At 48.3% G+C, this 23986-nt stretch overlaps 1 protein-coding gene across 13 annotated transcripts in view; it reads right to left on the bottom strand.

Moving 5' to 3' along the window:
• Nucleotides 1-23986, bottom strand: part of itpr3 (inositol 1,4,5-trisphosphate receptor, type 3) — a 373289-nt gene that overhangs the window by 160556 nt on the left and 188747 nt on the right. For all 13 annotated transcript variants that reach the window (XR_015088794.1, XM_086046039.1, XM_086046029.1 and 10 more), the window contains 3 exons: nt 15919-16063; nt 15693-15837; nt 2782-2984 (listed from right to left, as the gene is read on the bottom strand). Coding sequence is in view for 12 of the 13 variants with exons in the window: in XM_086046039.1 (XP_085902165.1) it covers nt 2782-2984; nt 15693-15837; nt 15919-16063 (493 nt within the window). In the remaining variant the exon portion in view is untranslated. The remainder of the gene's footprint in view (nt 1-2781; nt 2985-15692; nt 15838-15918; nt 16064-23986) is intronic.

Raw genomic sequence — 23986 nt, 5'->3', positions numbered from 1 at the left:
ATCCTGCACGTTTTACATGTCACCCTGGTGGAATCCACCTGATTCAAATGATCGGGATCATTATCCAGCTTCTGCAGACCTTGCTGATTATATGATCATTTGAATCAGGTGTGCCACAGGGACAGATGGAAATCAGGCAGGATACCGGCCCTCGAGGGCCGGGATTGCCCACCCCTGCTCTAGATGGATACGATTATATCGCAGAAGTTAGTGAACAAGTAAGGTGAAGCCATTATAATATTAGTATTAATATTCATATTAAGCATACTTGCGTACCTTGAAAGGTGCCACAGTAAATTATTATTAAAGTGGAAGTCAACCAAAAAAATCTTCATAACGAAAAGTCTAAACTTGATATTCTGATTAATATTGTGTTTGTAGAAACAAATCAAGCAGTCAACCAATCACGGCTTACCTGTTTTCTGAAGCTGAGCCGTGATTGGTTGTTACCTGAGCAATCAGGATGTAATTTTGAGTCAACACCAAGTGACAAAATGGCTGCCCCTGAGATGGATAAAAAGCAGGTTGATTTTGCTTCTTCACACATATTTCACATACGCAATTGTAATTAGAATACCGTGTTTAGACTAATGGGGCCGCATACAACATATTATTGTAAAGAAATAATTGGGGTTGACTTCCATTTTAATAAGTTATTACTTTGTACAATGCTGCGATTGGCTGGCAACCAGTGAGTCTAATCGCAAGTCATCTAGGAGAGGCTACAGCTCACCCACGACCTTCAAGTGACACTTGCATGATCTTAACATTGGCACTTATATAATAGGTTTGCATGCAAAAATGACATCGGTACTAAAATGCCCCCCGAAAATACTCTGTAGTGATTTAAGGGCTTTTTGTGATTAGATTTATGACAAATTGGCCCGCCCCCTTTTGAAGCTCGGCCTGTTATTTTTTCGGTCTCAGTGGTCTACGTCACGGGAGGGAGGCAAGCGTGGTAATATTGCTCACTTTGTCAGTACTGCTGTCTAAAACGGCACCCAATCGCCACCAAATTGCAAATGCACATTACTACTCTAGTCCACTTCAACCTGTGAAAGTATAAAAGTGTTCTGCACAATAGTTTGGATTTATTTACATCAAACTTGAGATCATTATGATTCTCCACCGACAAAGGCTGAAGCAGACAAGAGCATTAATGCGCACACGGGTGCGTTGTCCGACACTGCTTGCATTAGAGTGAGTGGGCATCGAGTTCAGAAAAAGACCTCATTGAACACCGGGGACTGTCTTGAATATTCGCATAGCGGAGGGGCATATGCTTTTAGTCGGAGCCACTTTGGGAGTGTCAATGTTCAGCGAACAAAAAGTTCCAACAAGGAGGCCGGAACAGCCGATTGTGGCCGCATTGGAACTCACCATTTCGGCTGTTACATTACAAATTGGACGGCGTGTTCTAGGTCGAAAAACTGGGGCCATTCCTCATCCAAATAAATGTGCACATCTACTCATTCCCACTTCAGTCTCTATAAATATCCTGACTGGGGTTTAATGCCTCACTCGTACTAACCGTGATCAGCAAAGAAGCAGTGTGTGCTCGTCCCAGCATAAATCTATGTAGCTCTGCTCACTTCCAAATTTCCTCATCTTCATATAAATCAGCCACAGAGAGGTTAATTCGTTTGATATGTTGAAGTGGTCATAGGTAGGGAAGTCCACATGAATTTTGGTTCAATTGATCACAGTTTTTGGACGTTATAAGCAATAAAAGTACAATGATTTCCAATGGAGAGTTTTTAATCGGTCCCTCCAGTGACTCCGACCGAACATGGAGAGAATGGTAGTGGGCGCGGCCATTTTCCTCATAAAAGAAGGCGTTATTCATGGAGTCACTTATTTCCTATTTTCTCCAAAATGAATTGATAAAATAGAAAATTACAACTCGTTTCATTTGCCTGATCAAAAAATATATGAAATGAACTTAGTTAGTGAAAACATGGCCATCCCGACCAAGTATCACTTTAATGAGGATAAGAGGTATAGAAACGGGATGGATGGGTGTGTATGTTTCAATGTGACTACCACATTTTACATAGTATTTTAACCTCATGTATTGAGAAAACATTTGAAATAATCTTGGCTCCTGCACAATCATTAGCTGGCTTTTCATGAAACATGTCACTCATTTTAGCAGTGTCATTTATTTATTTATTTATTTTTTTGTTAATTTAGGGCTAAGATGTTGAATAAATAGATTTTGATTATTATTGCCATTGCTGTATTGTTATCATCATCATCAGTAGTAGTAGTAGTAGTAGTAGTAGGAGTAGTAATAGAGTATTATGACTGAAATATTTACTTAAGAAAATAACAAATAGTTGAAGATTGATTTAGTGCAACAAGTAGAAAGTAGGCCTGTTGACATTATTATCATTTGTAATATGTTGTCATCTTTTTTAGGTGCATTAAAAATAACATTTACCATTATTCTGTGAAAGTAATGTGAAACATAGTAATGTAATGGAACACATTGGAAATATTAGGAGTCATCACTTTTAAATAAAGGAAAAAACTGATATATTGCTAATAGATGACATACTGAAAGTCACTTTGACAACACTTAAGCAGTAGCTCAAAATGCTAAAGGTAATATGGGCTCAATATGGCAACTGTATGAAAGAAACGGGCGGAGAAGAGGGGCCTGAAGTGAATCTTGGAGGCGTCTGTGAAAACATTTCACTGATCTCAGTTGACTTTTATCTTTGTTTTTATTTGCCTGCTGTTCAAGCGGTTGAACTCACCAATCATAGTCTCACTGACCTGCAAGATTTCCAGAATCTTCAGCTTTGTGTCCATTACAGTCAGGCCCATCTTGTCGATGCTGTCTTTGGCCATTCGCTGTCCATCAAGCACAAGCACTGCCCCCCGCCCCCCGGCCCCACCAAATAGGGACTGCTTCCTGTTGAGGACCATGGTTGTCATCATCTGACCCATGCCATGGATGGAGCGTTTCACATTCTTCCCTTAAAGATGGAAAAAGAGTGACAGAAGTGTAACTTACTGCAATGTTTCACAATAAAAGTGTCAATAAATGTTTGGGGTCTTAGGATTCAAAAAGGTACTTTTTAGTTGCAGTGGATTTGTCCATCCATCCATCCATTATCTCCCGCTTATCCGAAGTCGGGTCGCGGAGGCAGCAGCTTCAGCAGGGAAGCCCAGACTTCCCTCTCCCCAGCAACATCTTCCAGCTCTTCCGGAAGGATCCCAAGGCGTTCCCAGGCAAGCCAGGAGACATAGTCTCTCCAGCGTGTTCTGGGTCGTCCTCGGGGTCTCCTGCCGGTGGGACATGCCCGGGACAACTTACCAGGGAGGCGTCCAGGAGGCATCCTAATCAGATGCCCGAGCCACCTCAACTGGCTCCTCTCAACGCGGAGCAGCAGCGGCTCGACTCTGAGTCCCTCCCGGATGGCCGAACTTCTCACCCTATCTCTAAGGGAGAGCCCGGACACCCTGCGAAGGAAACCCATTTCGGCCGCTTGTATCCGAGATCTTGTTCTTTCGGTCATGACCCACAGCTCATGACCATAGGTGAGAGTAGGAACGTAGATCGACCGGTAAATTGAGAGCTTCGCCTTTCGGCTGAGCTCCTTCTTCACCACGACAGACCGATACAGGGTCCGCATCACAGCAGACACTGCACCGATCCGCCTGTCGATCTCCCGTTCCGTCTTACCCTCACTCGTGAACAAGACCCCAAGATACTTGAACTCCTCCACTTGGGGCAGAATCCCATCCCCGACCCGGAGAGTGCACGCCACCCTTTTCCGACTGAGGACCATGGCCTCAGATTTGGAGGTGCTGATTTTCATTCCGACCGTTTCACACTCGGCTGCGAACCGCTCCAGCGAGAGTTGGAGATCGCGGCTTGAAGAAGCCAACAATACCACATCATCTGCAAAAAGCAGAGATGCAATACTGAGGCTACCAAACCGGACCCCCTCGACACCTCGGCTGCGCCTAGAAATTCTGTCCATAAAAGTTTTGAACAGAATCGGTGACAAAGGGCAGCCTTGGCGGAGTCCAACCCCCAAAGGAAACGAATCCGACTTACTGCCGACTTAATGCGGACCAAAATCTGACATCGGTGGTACAGGGACCGGACAGCCCTTATCAGGGGGCTCGGTACCCCATACTCCCGAAGCACCCCCCACAGAACTCCTCGAGGGACACGGTCGAACGCCTTCTCCAAGTCCACAAAACACACGTAGACTGGTTGGGCGAACTCCCATGCACCCTCGAGGACCCTGCTGAGGGTGTAGAGCTGGTCCACTGTTCCACGTCCGGGACGAAAACCACATTGCTCCTCCTGAATCCGGGATTCGACCTTCCGACAGACCCTCCTCTCCAGCACCCCTGAATAGACCTTGCCGGGGAGGCTGAGGAGTGTGACCCCTTTGTAATTGGAGCACACCCTCTGGTCCCCCTTCTTAAAAAGGGGGACCACCACCCCGGTCTGCCAATCCAGAGACACTGTCCCCGATGTCCACGCGATGTTGTAGAGACGTGTCAACCATGACAGCCCCTCAACATCCAGAGCCTTTATGAACTCCGGGCGGATCTCATCCACCCCCAGGGCTTTGCCACCGAGGAGCTTTTTGACTACCTCGGTTACTTCAACCCCAGAGATAGGAGAGCCCACCTCAGAGTCTCCAGGCTCTGCTTCCTCAGTGGAAGGCGTGTCAGTGGAATTGAGGAGGTCTTCGAAGTACTCTCCCCACCGACCAACAACGTCCCGAGTTGAGGTCAGCAGCACCCCATCTCCACTATAAACAGTGTTAATGGTGCACTGCTTCCCTCTCCTGAGACGCCGGATGGTGGGCCAGAATTTCCTCGAAGCCGTCCGGAAGTCATTTTCCATGGCCTCCCCGAACTCTCCCACACCTGAGTTGTTGCCTCAGCAACCGCCAGAGCTGCATTCCGCCTGGCCAGCCGGTACCTGTCAGCTGCCTCCGGGGTCCCGCAGGCCAAAAAGGCCCGATAGGACTCCTTATTCAGCTGGACAGCATCCCATACCGCTGGTGTCCACCAGCGGGTTCGGGGATTGCCGCCACGACAGGCACCGACCACCTTGCGGCCACAGCTCCAATTGGCCGCCTCAACAATGGAGGCACGAAACATGGTCCACTCGGACTCGATGTCCCCCGCCTCCCCCGGGACGTGGGAAAACTTCTGCCGGAGGTGGGAGTTGACCCTTCTGACAGGGGATTCTGCCAGACGTTCTCAGCAAACCCTCACAATACGTTTGGGTCTGCCAGGTCGGACCGGCATCTTCCCCCACCATTGGAGCCAACTCACCACCAGATGGTGATCAGTTGACAGCTCCGCCCCTCTCTTCACCCGAGTGTCCAAAACATGCGGCCGCAAGTCCGATGATACGACTACAAAGTCGATCATCGAACTGCGGTGTCAAGTGCACATATGGACACCCTTATGTTTGAACATGGTGTTCGTTATGGACAATCCATGATGGGCACAGAAGTCCAGTAACCGAACACCGCTCGGGTTAAGATCGGGGGGGGCCGTTCCTCCCAATCACACCTCTCCAGGTCTCACTGTCATTGCCCACATGAGCATTGAAGTCCCCCAGCAGAACGATGGAGTCCCCAGGTGGAGCGCCCTCCAGCACACCCTCCACGGACTCCAAAAAGGGTGGGTACTCTGCACTGCTGTTTGGTGCATAAGCACAAACAACAGTCAGGACCTGTCCCCCCACCCTCAGGTGGAGGGAGGCTACCCTCTCGCCCACTGGGGTAAACCCCAATGTACAGGCGCCAAGCCGGGGGGCAATAAGTATGCCCACACCTGCTCGGCGCCTCTCACCCTGGGCAACTCCAGAGTGGAAGAGTGTCCAACCCCTCTCGAGAGGACTGGGACCAGAACCCAAGCTGTGCGTGGAGGTGAGCCCAACTATATCTAATCGGAACCTCTCAGCCTCACACACCAGCTCAGGCTCCTTCCCTGCCAGAGAGGTGACATTCCATGTCCCAAGAGCTAGTTTTTGTTGCCGGGGATCGGACCGCCAAGGTCCCTGTCTTCTGCCGCCGCCCACCTCACACGGCACCCGACCCCTTTGGCCCCTCCCACCAGTGGTGAGCCCATGGGAAGGGGGACCCACGTGTCCTTTTCGGGCTGAGCCCGGCCGGGCCCCATGGGTGCCAAGCATTTCACGTGCCCCCTTAATTTAAGGCGGGTCAGCCGGGAGCAACTCTAGAGTGGAAGAAAGTCCAATCCATCTCAAGACTAGTACAAACACACTTTCTCGAGGGACTACCACACTAACCAACATCCGACACGAAATAGTGAGGCCGCCGGGCTCACTGTGGATCATTATCGGGTCCGGGAGGCGACGGAGGCGACGGCGGGCGGAGAGGAAGCAGAAGCGGGGCCGCAGGTCTGGGCTCCTGCTAAAGCTACGAAACCACCCACACACAAGCCAACTCTGCCGAGTCTGTACTTCACGCCAGATCCGTGGCCCACAAAATGGATGACCTGGAATTACAACTGTTGGGAAAACGCTACGTCAGGGACTGTTGTGTGTTCGTTATCACAGATACCTGGCTAACCCCGAGGATCCCCGATGCCAGCTGCACTCCCAAAATTCCACCAGCATGTAAAGTGCCCAACAAGAGGATCACGTGTACTCGAACATCAAACACGATTACAGAGCAATACCAGTACCCCAGCTCGGCCAGTCAGAACATCTCTCCTTGCTGCTCACACCCGCCTACAACCCCTACAGACGCAGGTCCAGGCCCGCCATAAAGACCATCACGACCTGGCCTGAAACCACACTCAGAGTGCCTCCAACAAACAGACTGGGACCTCTTTGAGCATGAGACCTGGAAACATACACAGTGGCCGTGCTGGACTACGTGAGGTTCTGCATTGAAACTGGGTCAGTGGACAAGACTCTCCGAGTTTTCCCAAACCAAAAACTCTGGATGTACAGCCAGGTCCTCAAGGCCTGTGATACCAACTTCAGGCCAGGCGACAGAGCTCTGTACAGTGCGGCTCATGCTGACCTGAAGAAAGGTATCAAACAAGCCAAAGCGGAACACAAGAGGAGGTTGGAGTTACACTTTGCCAGCAATAGATCACGGGAGATGTGGCAGGGCCTAGAGAGCATCACCCACTACAGAGGGTCTGATATAACACCACGGGACCTGAGTGTGTCACTGGCAGAGTACCTGAACTGCTTCTTTGCCCGCTTTGACTCACCTCAAACGCTCCTCCCTACCCCCCAGCCCAACCCCCCCCCCCCCCCCCCCCCCGAGGAAGGCTGCTGGTCCTGACGGAATACCCGGCAAGGTGCTCACAGCATGTGCCCATCAGCTGTCACACATCTTCTGCAGGATCTTCAACCTCTCACTGGCCCAAGCAGTCATCCCCTCCTGTCTGAAATCCTCCACCATCATCCCAGTAACCAAGAGATAACCAACATCCACCCTCAATGACTACCGCCCTGTTGCCTTCACACCAATAATTATGAAGTGCTTGGAGAGACTGGTTCTCCAGCACATCAAGGGCTGTCTCCCCCCAACACTAGACCTTCACCAGTTCGCATACCGGTCAAACAGATTAAATGAGGGTGCCATTAACAATGCACTGCATGATGTGCTGAGCAACCTGGATAGACAGTAGACCTACGCCAGGATGCTCTTCGTGGATTACAGCTCAGCATTCTATACTATCATCACGTACTTCCACATCCCCAAACTAGTCACCCTGGGCCTTCCCCCTATCACATTGCCCAACAGGCCCCAGGTTGTGAGACTCGGCCCCCACCTCTCCTCCACCCGAACAATGAGAACTGGATCACCCCAGGGCTGCGTGCTGAGGCCCCTCCTGTAGCTACTGTCTCTTCACCTACGACTGCAGTCCTGCCCATGAAAATGACACCATTGTCAAATTCGTGGACGATAGCACGGTGGTCGGCCTGATCTCAAGAGGTGATGAGACAGCTTACATAAAGGAGGTCCAGAGACTAACAACCAGGTGTAAGGACAACAACCTGGAGCTGAACACAATCACAAAACAAAGGAGATCGTCATCGATTTCAGGAGGAACAAGACCGAACCCCACCTCCAGAGTCCAGATCTCTGATGACCTCACCTTGACTCATCAGTAGTAACAAAGAAGGCTCAGCAGCGTCTACATTTCCAAAAGGTCCTCAGGAAATAAAACCTGGACAGGAAGCTGCTGCTGGCCTTCTACCACTCATCTATCGAGAGCCTGCTTACATACTGTCTCTCCACCTGGTACAGCAGCTGCACTGAAAGCAGACAGAGTGAAGCTTCAGAGGACAGTCAAAGCAGCGCAGAGAATTATAGGCTGCCCTCTTCCCTCTCTTTCTGACATTTACACATCACGGTGCCTGAGCAGAGCTCGAAACATCATCAAGGACAGCACACACCCTGGTTCTCAGCTCTTTGACCTGTTGCCCTCTGGCAGGTGCTTCAGGTGCATCAAAGCACGGACAAACAGACTAAAGAACAGCTTCTACCCAAGAGCCATCAGCATGCTGAACTCTAACACATGTCTGCCACTACCACCACCAACTGTGAACTCACAATGAGCACCTTACCTATATTATCCCCTAAGCTTTTATCCGGTATGTAGCTCATTCTTATCTAGTGCACATTAGCACAGTGTTATTTTATTGTTGTTGTTTATCTGTTTCACTGAAGAGGCGAAGCAATCTCGTTGTACTCTGAGTAGAATGACAATAAAGCTATTCGTATTCGTATTCCAAAGCCAAAGCCGTTGTGTCGAGGCAAGCTTGACAACCTCTAATCGTGGCCTCTCTACATTGCATACCAGCTTTGTCTCCTTCCCTGCCAGGGATGTTAAGTTTCATGTCCCAAGAGCCAGCTTCTGTAGCAACCACACAGTTCACACAGCACCCACCCCCCTTCTCCCTAACCACAGATGATGAGCCCATGTATGCGTTGACAACGGCCGCACAGCGGCCGTACACATTTATAACAGTGCCACGTGACAGTGTTGGCAAGGTCAATGAGGTTGAGGTTGGGAATGAAGGAGGAGTAGCTTACTAAAAAGCTTACTAAAACCGCAGACAAAAACAAGTTATATAAAGACTTATATAAACAACCTCAATAGCTTCCAGATGTGCAGCAGGGTCGGTCTACCAAGAGTATAAAAGGAAGGGAGCACAAAAACCGCTCTCTCAGTTTGCTCACAACTAGATGGACAGACGCAAGGCACAAAAGAGACATTTTGCCATACAGAAAAAACTCGCAGCAAAAAGACCAAGGACAGAAGAACAGGAGGAAGACGAGCAAGAAGACGAACAGCAGCAACAACAGCAAAATGAGTATGAGCGAGAACTAGTTCCTGATAGAGATGCCGGAGAAGGATCCAATATGTCGAAAGAGGATCCTTATGGACGTAAAGAAACTTTTGCTGGCCAAATACTACAGCTCACAATTTCTTACTCGAGAGGGACTGATTTCACTGCACGAGATTCAGACTGAAAAACACCACGGTGAAGGGCCGCCTGGGGACCCTGAACCGGATGATGACACTGACCAGGTTCCCGGAGGCCTCGATGGAATTGCAGGAGCTGCTGGAGCTCAGGAAACTGGAAAATCACTACAGGGTCCCAGATTTCAAGAGATACTACCAAGACCTGAACCGGGACCATGAGGAACAGACGGAGGCGATGCAGGTAAGATAAGATAAGATAAGATAAGATAAGATAAGATAAGATAAGAAAAGAATGCCTTTATTGATCCCACAGTGGGGAAATTTTCATTGTTACAGCAGCAAAGATATAGGTCACACAGGGACGGCGGCATAATGTGGCCATTAATGTATAACATTGACGGCAAACATTCGGGATCAAACCTATGTAAATATAAGCAGTAACATGTGTATATACACATGTATATACACACCAACATACATCTACATAAAAAGTATGAGGAACACTCATTTTGGCCTGTACATAGTACAGAAGAAAAATACTCTAAGTAAGTGACAGTGCTGCAGTGCTGCAGTGCTGTAGTGAAATGTAAGGAACAGCATTGGATAAAAATAAAACAAGACTAACAGTACTGGGGAATGTTGAGTATTGCACGGTATTACAGTAGTGGGGAATATTGGGTATTGCACGATATGAGCTCAGGTGCAGGACTGCACAATTGCACTAATGTCCGCCAGTTTGTAGAGACTACACAATGTTCTTGTTAAAGAGTCTGACAGCAGCAGGCAAGAAGGAACGGCGGAATCTCTCCTTTGCACTGCAAGCGTGTACCAGTCTTTCACTGAAGGTGCTGTGGAGTGCTGTTAGGGTGCCCTTGAGGGGGTGGTCCGGGTTGCCCAGCATTGATGACAGCTTGGCCAACATCCTCCTGTCCCCCACCGAGTCCACAGAGTCCAGAGAACAGCCCAGGACAGAGCCGGCCCTCTTGACCAGTTTGTCCAGCCGCTTCTTGTCCCGGGCCGAGACCATTTATTTGAATTTCCCCGCATTGATCAGGAGGCGGTTCTGCTGGCACCAGTCCACAAAACCCTGGGTAAGTTCTCTGTACTCCCGATCATCTCCGCCTGTGATGAGGACGACAATCGCAGAGTCGTCAGAGAACTTCTGCAGATGACAGGTAGGGGTGTTGTAGTTGAAGTCCGAGGTGTAGAGGGTGAACAGGAAGGGAGCCAAGACAGTTCCCTGTGGGGCCCCCGTGCTGCAGAGGAGCACGTCAGACACACAGTCCTGTGTCCTCACATACTGTGGCCGGTTTGTGAGGTAGTCCTGGATCCATGTGGTGAGGTGGTGGGCCACCCCCGCCCGCTCCAGCTTGTCTCCCAGTAGGGTGTACTGGATGGTGTTGAAAGCACTGGAGAAATCAAAGAACATGATCCTCACAGTGCTCCCCGCCTTCTCCAGGTGGGAGAGTGAAGTGTGGAGGAGGTAGATGATGGCATCATCCACATTGATGCCAGGCTGATTTGCGAACTGGAGTGGGTCCATTGAGGAGCTCACCAGGGGGCGCAGGTGGACAAGGACCAGTCTCTCCAGGGTCTTCATCAGGTGAGACGTCAGCGCCGCTGGTCTGAAGCTGTTGAGCTCCTTCGGGTGGGGGGTCTTTGGCACCGGGACCAGGCAGGATGTTTTCCATAGCTGGGGGACCCTGCCCAGCTTCAGGCTCAGGTTGAACATGTGCTGGACAATTCCACACAGCTGGTCTAAGCAGGATTTGAGGAGCTGGGGGCTGATGCCATCTGGACTCGCTGCCTTCCTTGCCTTCATCTTCTTCAGCTGGTTCCTCACCTGAGATGTTGTGAAGGCCAAGGCTGGGCAGGAGGGAGTGGTGGCTATCTGGTGTAGCTGGGAGCTGGAGACTGTGGAGAAAAGGGGGGAGGGGGTGACACGCCCAGCAGCAGGAGTAGGTGGAGGCTGCAGCAGGAGAGACTGAATGGACGCAGGCATCTGATCGAACCTATTGAAAATGAGATTCAGCTCATTTGCCCACTGCAGGTCCCCCCCAGTCCGGGTCTTGGGTTTTCCGTGGCCTGAGATGGTCTTCAGGCCCCTCCAGACTCCCCTGGCGTTATTCTGTAGCAGCTGCTCCTCCATCCACTTCGTGTAGGACCTTTTCCCCTCTCTGATCCTCCTTCTCAGCTGGCGCTGCACAGTCTTCCGCTCCTCTATGTTGCCTGACGCAAAAGCCCTCCTCTTCTCCTTCAGGAGAGCTTTTATGTCTGGTTTGATCCAGGGTTTGTTGTTGGAGAAGCACCTTACTGTCCTGGTGGGTATGGTGTTCTCCATGCAGAAATTTATATAGTCTGTAACAGTGTCCGTTAGACTAATAATGTCTTCCCCCGTGAGCATCGCTGAATACTTCCCACACAGTTGTGCTGAAGCAGTCCTTTAAGGCCTCCTCGGCCTCTCCAGACCATCTCTGAACCGTGCGGGTCACAGCTGGCTGGGGAAGCATGATTGAAGTCACCAGAGATGAGTATCGGCGCATTTGGGTGCTGTGTTTGTAGCCTGCCCACTGCTGCAGTCAAGACATCACAGGCTGTGTCGCTGCTCGCAGCTGGTGGGACGTAGACGGTCACCGCGATCACATGACTAAACTCTCGCGGGATGTAGAATGGCCTCATGCCAACCGCTAGCAGCTCAATATCCCTGCTGCAAAGCTGCTCCTTAATCGTGATTTGCCCAGGATTACACCATCTATCGCTCACAAACAAAGCCAGCCCTCCTCCTTTCTTCTTTCCACTCTCCAGCATCCTGTCCGCGCGTATGATTTGGAAGCCGTCCAACTCTACGACGGCGCTCGGCGTTAGCGCTGTTAGCCACGACTCCGTGAATAGCATCAGGCTAGCCTCCCGGAAGTCCCTCTCATGCCGGGTAAGCGCCGCTAGCTCGTCCATCTTGTTGGGGAGCGATCTAACATTCCCCATGATAACAGACGGGAGGACGGGATGGTATCGTCTCCTCCTTTCCCAGCGTTTAACCCTCGCACGAGATCCCCGTCTCTTCCTCCTCAGCTCACGGGGGATATCGGGTCTCGCCCCGGGAGCCGGCGCAGGGTTAGCACGGAGTGCTAACAGCTGATTCCGGCTGTTAACAATGGGGGCGCGGCTCCGAGCCAAGTCGCCAGACACGATCGCGCAAAAAATAGAATCAGCAGCAGCAAGAATACCGCAGTTTGGGTGTCCATTGCTACCCAAGTTACGACTATCAACTATATGAAAAAAGTATGAGGTAGAGTAATATTAAGGAACAAAAACACACGAAAAGGCTCACCGATGAGCCGGAGCTACTGTAGCGGGCTGCCACTCGCGCGGCGCCAGAACCAGTGTCTCCCGCATCGACAGTCCTGCTGGAGGGGGAGGAGGAGAACGAAGCCTTTCAACTCTACGAGGACCAGAACAAGACTGGAGAGAGCGAACAATAACTCTACAGACTGTCTACTGCTCGGACGTCATATCGGAGGACTTCAAAGAGGCGTGCACGCAAGCCAACTACAACGACTACATGAAATTGATCATGCAGGTGACGATACACACCTTCAACGCCATCGTGATCACCATCCAGACCGTGAGTACCCTTTTCGAATGGCTTGAGGACAATTCGCAACTATGGCTCGTAAAAAGCGAGTTATCGGAAGGCAACATGCTCCACTACCACGTGCTCATGTCGACTTCCAAACGGTCGGACAATATAAAGTGTACTTTCAATCAGTGCTTCCACAAAGCCGGGTGCTTCAAAAGCCAGAAGGTGAGACCGTTGCCTGCTCTCCTCCGATACATCTCCAAACAGCGCATGTCTGCATGGATCAACAGCGAGCTACTGCTGGAGGCATTGACCATCGCGACCTACAGACCGTTGGTGCGCTGGCAGTCGGAGGAAAACATCAAAAACCCGATGGCCATCATGCACAACATGCACAACGCGCTGACCTTGCAGGAGATGCTGGAGAGAGCTCCGGAGATCATAGAAAATCACCTGCACAAATCCAACCAGCAGGCGGTCATACACAACTGAGGCTGTACTACCTGACGACGCACAAGAAACTGAACCTGCTGTAGAACCTACAGAGTGGCACAGAGTACAGAGTAAGCAACCTCCTGGGCGGGACGACAACAACAGACGAGGCGGCGGTGACACTCAGCAGAGGATCACGGGCAGGCGGACGCAACAGGACCTCCAGTCATCGGTAGCGCCACAGCTGACAGAGGTTGGCTTTCAAAACACGGATCTGGCGGCACCACAAGGTGCAGAACAAGTGGCCTCTTCGTCCTCGCAGACGCTGCTTTCGCCCGCTTTCAGACGTGTCGATGAGAGACCTGCTGAGGGACAGCGAGGAAGACCAACTGATCGTGTGACTGGTGAGGAACTCCCATACACTCTTACTGAACTCTTTTGCGAGCCTGACGGGGGGCATACAACTCAAACTGAAACAGTCGGTGGGGTGGGCGGGCAGACCGCTGCTGCCGACGACAACAACAAGCTAGGCGCGCCGATAGACGGACAGGACTGGGTAGATTACATGCTGTACATCAAACAGTCCGCGGGAAAAAAAACTCATATCATGAAATTCTCCAACAGCTACTACGCATACATAGAAAATGCCAAATGTGCCACAAGACCAAGACAGAAACCCTTTAGAATACCTGACGGGCTACCACCGCATACCAAATCAAACCTGGATCAATTTCTTAACGCCTAAAGGCTGGTTCCAACTCATATACAACAACCGAACCTTTCACATGACGGGCGCAAGATGCACCGTCTCCAACATGATAACGCTGACCGAACAAACTGCCATTCAGGGTAACACGACCATCACCAGATTCAACAACACCATCCATGCGCTGTGCTACACAGACAACAACTACGAGACAGAGTGAGAAGAACCCGCGGACGTCTCATACCACCAATTCTGGTACCGCGAGGGACTCACAAACGGCGCCAGGTTTATGTTACCCACCTACAAACATGGAATATACCGCACAACCACACACACACAACACAACATATTCTTCGGGTGGGATCTGCTCATAAACGCCGACCAAATACTAGAACTGCGTCTGTGTACAAACGCTGGCACGTACGAATGGACAGCCAAAGAAGAGATATGGCTGAACACGCACATGATGCAACCATTCAACCCAACGCACACGCCGGGCAGAGCCAACACGGCCACGGTGTACTCGCAAGAAATACACATGATGAACAAAGCCAACGTGACACCGCACAGTCACCTGAACAGATGGGTGTCCCAGACGGACACCAACCCTTCAGCCACGGGCAGGCACTGGAACAAAAACGCCATAATCAGACCGGGCATCATGGATCAACAGTGGATGTCACCCATACCGAACTTCGACTCCAGCAACAACCTCATCAAAACCAAGTACTCATCACTATGTTAGAAACAGCTCCAGAACGACTGGCCATCAACATGCCTTTGACCTCCAACATCATATATCCCAATCACACTCCAAACAACGCACCTTGGTGCACCTACCACACCATACCGCACTTACCCATCAACCGAGGAGTATTGGCGCAACCGCCATCCAAAGGCAACTTCATAACCGAGCTGCCGGCCGCATCCGACGCGGACCGAGCCGTCTTCAGCACGCTGTCGAGAACGAGACAGCAACACCAACAAAGACCAGACATCAAGAAAAGTCCAGACTGATGACAGAAAACAACCAGGGCAGGATCTCTGAACTCTGTCACCAACGGGACCAACCCAATGCACAGTTGCATGCTTCTTATATCGATTCTAACTGTCATTTAAATGTAACCATTGACGATACACACTCGTGCATGAAAATACTTAAATGTTGTACTCTCATGTAATCCCCCCAAAAAATGTATGCATGCAAAAAAGCTAATAAAGGCATCCTCATCCTCAAAACAAGATCCGCCCCCCCAACTACAGCTGCTGGCCAATGGCCGTCCATGACATTACATGTTAATGACGGCCGCATGCGGTCTTACATGTTAAAACAGGCATGGACGCCCATTGGTTGTCTCTCACCACCAGGACTTGCAACTGAGGGGGAGGCACCTGGTTAGGGAAAGGTCTTCTTGTTCGAGTGGACTTATTTTAGAGTGGGGTCTACTTTTGGACAGAAAGATATAAGACTGATGTTCTGACTGGCCAGGATGTTTGCAGGCAGGTTACCTGATCCTTCGTCTTGGATCAGCGTGGTGCCGTGGGAAGGGTTGGGCCCACAGTCGATGATGCCCAGCAGAGTTCTGGTGAGTCGCAGCAGCTCAAAGAAGCTGTAGAAGCCAAAGTAGATGAGATGCCGCGCCAAGCTCACCACCTGCAGAAGGAACAGTAAGGAAGTCAAGAGGAGGCAAAAACTGCAAAGGAAGTGCTAGCAGTGCCCAAGGTCCCAACGGACCTCATAGGTCAGCTTGTTCTTCTCCTCATTGTGAAAGGGCAGCTCCTCATTCAACACATTGTTGAGATACTCCTCCATGAAGACCATGGTGTTAGCGAAGCGGTTCTTCTTGTTGTCTCTGCTGTCATCCATGTTGGAGTCGTAACTGAGGTGGGGAAAAGACACAATTTTGTTAAAGGGGACAACTTGTGCAAAAATGACTTATTCACAGTCTTGGACTGCAGTGATTCCCAACCAGTGTTTTGGGGCACATTAAAGTGCCGTGTGAGCTCCTAAAGTGTGCCGTAAGAAATTATAAAAAATTCACTTCATTGGTCAGAAAATTATCTGTTTATAACTTACAGTTATAATGTATCTTTGCTCATCTAGCTATGCCACCATTTTATAGTGACAGACAGACAATATGTCTTGTGGTCCCGATATCGTGACACGTTACTGGACTCAGTAACTGTAATTACAATATAAAAATATAGAGAGTAACTCGTTATTTTACTTCATTACCGGCTAAATGTAATGTATTACTGTAACACTGTATTACAAAAGTAACGTATTACACCCAACATGGTTGGGGAAGTGCATCAGTGCTCACAAGCATATGTGATTAAAAAAAAAAAAATGGGGCAACCTTGGACCACCCATCCCATTTGGGTGCAGTTGATAGGTGCGCCAAAGCATTGTATTTGATGTAAATTACCCGAAACCATACGACCACGCTTGAGAACTTATTCATAATGTGATCTTTCACATTCCAGAATGGCAATGAAATGCAGTGAAGTTGATGAGCCCAACTTGCTGCAATGCAGGAAGCTCGCCTACTCCTGAAGCTGAAAAGTTTAAAGGTGGAACGGTTTGAATCGGTCCAAAAATGTACACATTGTTTTGTTTATTTGTTTGTTTTGTTTTTATTTTTTATTATGGAATGGGGATTTTTTGTGGGAATTTTAGTGGTGAAAATGTTGAATTTTAGGTAAGTGGGAATATTTGGTATGTTGAAAATCCTTGGTGAATTGAAAGAGCTTAATATTTACAATTTCAAGTGGCAAAGATGAGGATCGGTTTTGTTGAACGTGTCATTGAGAATGGATAGCATTTTTTTGAGGGTATCTTAAAATTGAGCCGGTTGAACTATGAGTAAATTTTATTTTTTTCGTGTTTAATGGACTGAAAATGTACAAATTAGAATGGGAGTGACATGATTCTCTTTTGTGTAATGTGTCACTGAGAATGGACAGGGATATTTTTTGTGGGAACTTTAGTTGGGAAAATATTCTTTGGTACATCAGATTTTTTTAATTGAATGAGCTGAATGTTTAGAATTTCGAATGTGAACAATGTGAATCTGTCTTGTTGATATGTCTTTGAGAATTAATAGGGAATTTTTATGTGGTTACTTTAATGGTGAAAATGGTGAATTTTCAGTGAATGGTAATTTTTGTCACATTGAAAATTGTTCTCAAGGCTACTTAAAGGAGCTGAGTACTTTGAATTTTAAATGGGAGTGATGTGAATCTGTTTTGTTTAGATGTTATTAGGAATTAATAGGAAATTTGTTGCAGCAATTTTATTTGCGATATAATATGATATATATTTTTTTTAATTTTTGCAATGTTGAAAAAAAAGGAAAAAAGGAATGGGGAATTTTTGGTGTGCAAAATGTGAAATTTTGACAAAACTCTGAAAAATGAATTAAGTTGTAATGGTGAGAATCGGTCAGGAAATTGGGAAGTACAAGGATGTCAAAAAAATGCAAGGAATAAAATACATTAAGATACAGTATGTGTTAAAGTTGAGTGAGTAGAATAAGACGTGTGAAGGCAACAAGAGCAAGCTATAAAGGGCCCTTTCAATCCTGGCCACGTTGGGATACGTGTGCATTTAAGTACTGGCACATAAGACAATAACACTCTGAAATATTCACAAGGCCTGATGCGTGTTCAAATTTTTATGAGTTTATGACTAGTGTTGTTCCGATACCGATACTTGTATCGGAAGGTTTCCCAATACCAAATTAGAACGCTGGTATCGGATCGGGGTACTAACAAATAAAATGAAGATGCCAGTTATCGATACTGGTATCATTATTTGAACGCAGCGCGCATATTTGAGGGCCGCATGCGGAAGGAAAATACGAGGAGAAGCCTTATCTATTATTAGCGTTATTGGTCATCTGTCTACTGTCTAGTTTGATGAAAAAGGTCGCTATAAGGACATACATCGCCAAATTGGAGGCAGTTGCTTGGGGGGACTTCGATGCTATCAAGAGCCTGCAATTACTTTGGGGGCATGTTGGCTGGATCTTTGTCTTGTAGCAAAGTACAGTATGTTGCTTTTGTTTGACACAGTACATCAATCACTAGTTTAATGATGTAAAACGTCTTTCATGAAATGGTTTGCGTCCAGATAAACTCGTCTTTATGACCCGTCGAAGCTTTTCGAGCTCACCCTAGCTTGCTATCTGCTAACAAAGAGACGAGTTTGTTTACAACACATCGCTCAGCAAAATTTTCCATCAACGTATATGAAATTTGTATACCTATATAATTAACAGATTAATGTTGAACAGCAGTGCAAAGTAAACATTGAATGAAAAGTAAAAAGAAAACAATAACTGATATAAAGTCATCAGATCATGACCTTGTATGTTGTGATGGTGTTCAGTGGTCACGTTGAAGATGTGACAGCCATTGTGCGCGTCTGCTTTCAAACAACTTCGTTTTTGCCTCCGGTTAATTTGAATCACTGCCGGTATCACAAAATAAAATCTCTAGTTGACCAATTAGAGTAACCATAAACAGCACAAGTGTTAACCATTTTTAGAAACACATAACGGACTTCTGTTATCTCACTCACTCGTCCGCCTGCCCCTCTGGCAGAATACAAATGTGACATCACGCACGGTTAGAATCACTGAATATATTTTAGAAGTACAAATGCTGAACCTTGCTTTATTTCACAAGCACGAAGCGCTATAAAAATAGGCTTTTTATTCAACATATGTATTTTGTGTGTATATGTTACTACAGATACTTCGCAAGTGATGATTTAAATACGAATAATTTTACATCCAAGTGAGTGTGCAATTCTTTATGTCTTTATTTCCGGTTTCGGCGCCGCGCGAGTGGCAGCCCGCTACAGCAGCTCCGGCTCACCGGTGAGCCTTTTCGTGTGTTTTTGTACCTTACTATTACTCTACCTCATACCTTTTTCACATAGTTGATAGTCGTAAACCTGCGTGGCAATGGACACCCAAACTGCGTAATTCTTGCTGCTGCTGGTGGCTATTTTTTGCGCAATCGTGTTCGGTAACTTGGCTCGGAGCCGCGCCCCCATTGTTTACAGCCGGAATCAGCTGTTAGCACTCCGTGCTAATCCTGCGCCGGCTCCCGGGGCGAGACCCGATATCCCCCGTGAGCTGAGGAGGAAGAGACGGGGATCTCGTGCGGGGGTTAAACGCCGGGAAAGGAGGAGACGATACCATCCCGTCCTCCCGTCTGTTATCATGGGGAATGTTAGATCTCTCCCCAACAAGATGGACGAAATAGCGGCGCTTACCTGGCATGAGAGGGACTTCCGGGAGGCTAGCCTGATGCTATTCACGGATTCGTGGCTAACAGCGCTAGCGCCAAACACGGTCGTAGAATTGGACGGCTTCCAAATCATACGCAGGGACAGGATGCTGGAGAGTGGAAAGAGGAAAGGAGGAGGGCTGGCTGTGTTTGTGAACGATAGATGGTGTAATCCTGGGCAAATCACGATTAAGGAGCAGCTTTGCAGCAGGGATATTGAGCTGCTAGCTGTTGGCATGAGGCCATTCTTCATCCCGCGAGAGTTTAGTTATGTGATTGCGGTGACCGTCTACGTCCCCCCCCTGACACAGCCCGTGATGTCTTGACTGCAGCCGTGAGCAGGCAACAAACACAGCACCCAAATGCCCTGATACTCATCTCTGGTGACTTCAATCATGCCTCCCCTTCCTCCTCTCTGCCTTCATTCACACAGTATGTCACCTGCCACACTAGAGACAATAAAACACTGGACCTTGTCTATGCCAATACCAAGGAGGCATACACATCACTGCCCCTCCTCCCGTTGGGCAAATCTGATCACAACCTGGTGGTTCTCCAGTCTGTGTACAAACCTCTGGTCCACAGGCAGCCAGCTGTGAAGAGCACGGTTCAGAGATGGTCTGGAGAGGCCGAGGAGGCCTTAAAGGACTGCTTCAGCAGAACTGTGTGGGAAGTATTAAGCGATGCCCACGGGGGAAGACATTATTAGTCTAACAGACACTGTTACAGACTATATAAATTTCTGCATAGAGAACACCATACCCACCAGGACAGTAAGGTGTTTCTCCAACAACAAACCCTGGATCACACCAGACATAAAAGCTCCCCTGAAGGAGAAAAAGAGGGCTTTTGCGTCAGGCAACAAAGAGGAGTGGAAGACGCCAGCTGAGGAGGAGGATCAGAGAGGGGAAAAGGTCCTACAGGAAGAGGATGGAGGAGCAGCTGCTGCAGAATAATGCCAGGGGAGTCTGGAGGGGAATGAAGACCATCTCAGGCCACGGACAACCCAAGACCCGGACTGGGGGGGACCTGCAGTGGGCAAATGAGCTGAACTTCTTTTTCAATAGGTTCGATCAGATGCCTGCCCCCACTCAGTCTCTCCTGCTGCAGCCTCCACCTATTCCTCCTGCTGGGTGTGTAACCCCCTCGAATACTGCGCATACCAGCTGTGTGGAATTGTCCAGCACATGTTCTACCTGAGCCTGAAGCTGGGCAGAGTCCCCCAGGTGTGGAAAACATCCTGCCTGGTCCCGGTGCCAAAGACCCCCATCGGAAGGAGCTCAACAGCTTCAGACCAGTGGCGTTGACGTCTCACCTGATGAAGACCCTGGAGAGAATGGTCCTTGTCCACCTGCGCCCCTTGGTGAGCTCCTCAATGGACTCAGTCCAGTTCGCATACCAGCCTGGCATCAGTGTGGATGATGCCATCATCTACCTCCTCCACACTTCACTCTCCCACCTGGAGAAGGCAGGGAGCACTGTGACGATCATGTTCTTTGATTTCTCCAGTGCTTTCAACACCATCCAGCCCACCCTATTGGGAGACAAGCTGGAGCGGGCGGGGGTGGCTCACCACCTCACCACATGGATCCAGGACTACCTCACAAACCGGCCACAGTATGTGAGGACACAGGACTGTGTGTCTGACATGCTCCTCTGTAGCACGGGGGCCCCACAGGGAACTGTCATGGCTCCCTTCCTTTTCACCCTCTACACCTCGGACTTCAACTACAGCACCCCTACTTGTCACCTGCAGAAGTTCTCTGACGACTCTGCGATTGTCGGCCTCATCACAGGCGATGATCGGAAGTATAGAGAACTTACTCAGGGTTTTGTGGACTGGTGCCAGCAGAACCGCCTCCTGATCAATGCGGGGAAATCCAAAGAAATGGTGGTGGATTTCGGTAGGCGCCATCACTATTCACCTGCACCAGTGAATATCCGGGGAACAGATGTTGAGAGAGTCTCAATTTACAAGTACTTGGGTGCTCATCTGAAGAATAAACTGGACTGGAGCGACAACACAGACGCCCTCTAAAGGAAGAGTCAGAGCAGACTCTTCCTACTCAGGAGACTGAGGTCTTTTGGGATTCAGGCGACACTACTCAGGAACTTTTATGACTCAGTGGTTGCATCAGTCATTTTCAAGGGAGTGGTCACCTGGGCAGGCGGCGTTTCAGCCCGGGACAAGAAGCGGCTGGACAAACTGGTCAAGAGGGCCTCTGTCCTGGGCTGCTCCCTGGACTCTGTGGACTCTGTGGGGGACAGGAGGATGTTGGCCAAGCTGTCATCAATGCTGGACAACCCGGACCACCCCCTCCAGGGCACCCTAACAGCACTCCACAGCTCCTTCAGTGACTGACTGTTACACCCTCACTGTGCAAAGGAGAGATTCCGCCGCTCCTTCTTGCCTGCTGCTGTCAGACTCTTTAACAAGAACATTGTGTAGTCTCTACAAACTGGCGAACATTATTGCAATTGTGTAGTCCTGCACCTGAGCTTATATCGTGCAATACCCAACATTCCCCACTACTGTAATACCGTGCAATACTCAACATTCCCCACTACTGTTAGTCTAGTTTTATTTTTATCCAATGCTGTTCCTTACATGTCACTACAGCACTGCAGCACTGTCACTTAGTTAGAGAATTTTTCCTCTGTACTATGTACAGGCTAAAATGAGTGTTCCTCATACTTTTTATGTAGATGTATGTTAGTGTGTATATACATGTGCATATACACATGTTACTGCGTATATTTACATAGGTTTGATCCTGAATGTTTGCTAATGTCGTTAATGTTTCAAACGGTGAGGTATCGGTACGGTATCGGCATCGGCCGATACTGCACAGCCAGGTTGTGGAATCAGTATTGGGGACAAAAATTGGTATCGGAACAACACTATTTATGACCAGGTATGGAGCCTTAAAAACAGCATATTTCTTTCTTGGCAAACAGCATGCGGCAAAAGAAAAATCTTTTGACAACTTTTTTTTAAACGTCTTACACCCAAAGTTTGAAGATTATTGGATACAATTTCAAGGAGGAGTTTGGTAAAATATGACTTCTATAAAAGGCTAACAAAGCCAAAATCCAAATTAAAATCGAAATTGCGTCTACTGTTAGGTTTAGCACATGTCTCCAAAGACTTTTTTGTAGCCCGTGGGCTGATACATACTCTATACCTCCCGATTTTCATTGCACTCAGTGAACCATACAACCAAAAATGTTTCGTCTAGAAGGAACTATGAAACGGAAAATTTGATTCCCTACCCCCGTCATATAATTTTTCAAAGACTCAAGATTTGTTTTCCTGTTGTTCCCAAATGTTGAGATTGTACAGCCCAAGTTTGAACTCTATCAGGTTAACCCTCTAGGACAGGCGTCGGCAATATGCGGCTCCGAAGCTTCATGTGGCTCTTTCATCCTTATGTTGCGGCTCTGTGTGCCTTCAAAAATAAGTTATAAGTGTCCGATTGAAGTGTATTGTAACGTCTTCCAAAGACAGAATGTAAGACATATCTTAGTTATAAGTACACACGAATCTCTGGTCCTTCGCCGTCTGCTCAATCCTCTCACTTGCACACGTCTGTTTCCAATCCAGCAAGTCGCGTAATGCATTCAGGAACTTCGGAAACCAAAACGTGTATCATGTCTTCTTATTAAGTCAAAGTTTTTAACTTCTTTCTTGAGACCTTGTGCAATTTCGGTGATCAGCATTCACCTTCCTCAGAGGCGTTTGACAGCACAGGAAACAGCCAGCATTTGTGGCTGCCTTCTGGCATGCCTGCTGCCAGCGACACCAAAACTGCACAATATCTGAACAAAGTGTTCATTTCTTTAATTGTAGTTATACATTTTAAGATTATTGTGACCTCAAAATATGAAAATAAAATTATATAGTCACTGTAGGCCGAAGATCTCGAACGTGCAAATATGGTCACATTTTATTTATTTTTTTAAAAATCTATTGTATTGGTCCATCCCTACTTTATCTGTAAATTTTATGCAATTCAAGCCAATTTGAAGTGGTGAAAATAGCAACAAGTAAAATGAAGCACAATTTCATGGCCGAAAGTGTGTGCGACAAGGCCATCTGGCGATTGCAGCCTTTTTTAGGCAATAACGAGTGAAAATAGTAAGGTTCGCTGGATTACGTTGGGTTGTTTAATATGGATCGATGATATGCTTCATCGCATGTTCTGCCCGTGCCTGTGTGGGTTTTCTCCGGCTACTCCGGTTACCTCCCACATTTCAAAAACATGCATGATAAGCTGATGGGACTCTCTAAATTGCACCTAGGTGTGATTGTGAGTGCGGATATTTATCTTTGTGTGCCCTGCGATTGGCTGGCAACCAATTCAGGGTGTCCCCCGCCTACTGCCCGAAGACAGCTGGGATAGGCTCCAGCACGCCCCATGACCCTTGTGAGGATAAGCGGTATCGATAATGGATGGATGGATGGATATGCTTTGTTCCAAAAAGACCCCCTCACGTGCGTC

Source organism: Filicampus tigris, chromosome 1, assembly GCF_054856515.1.
Source record: "Filicampus tigris isolate MCC_2025a chromosome 1, RoL_Ftig_1.0, whole genome shotgun sequence".
In the NCBI taxonomy this organism is placed as follows: Eukaryota; Metazoa; Chordata; class Actinopteri; order Syngnathiformes; family Syngnathidae; genus Filicampus; species Filicampus tigris.
Note: the sequence above shows the minus strand (reverse complement) of the source record. Positions and strands in the feature narration are given on the sequence as shown.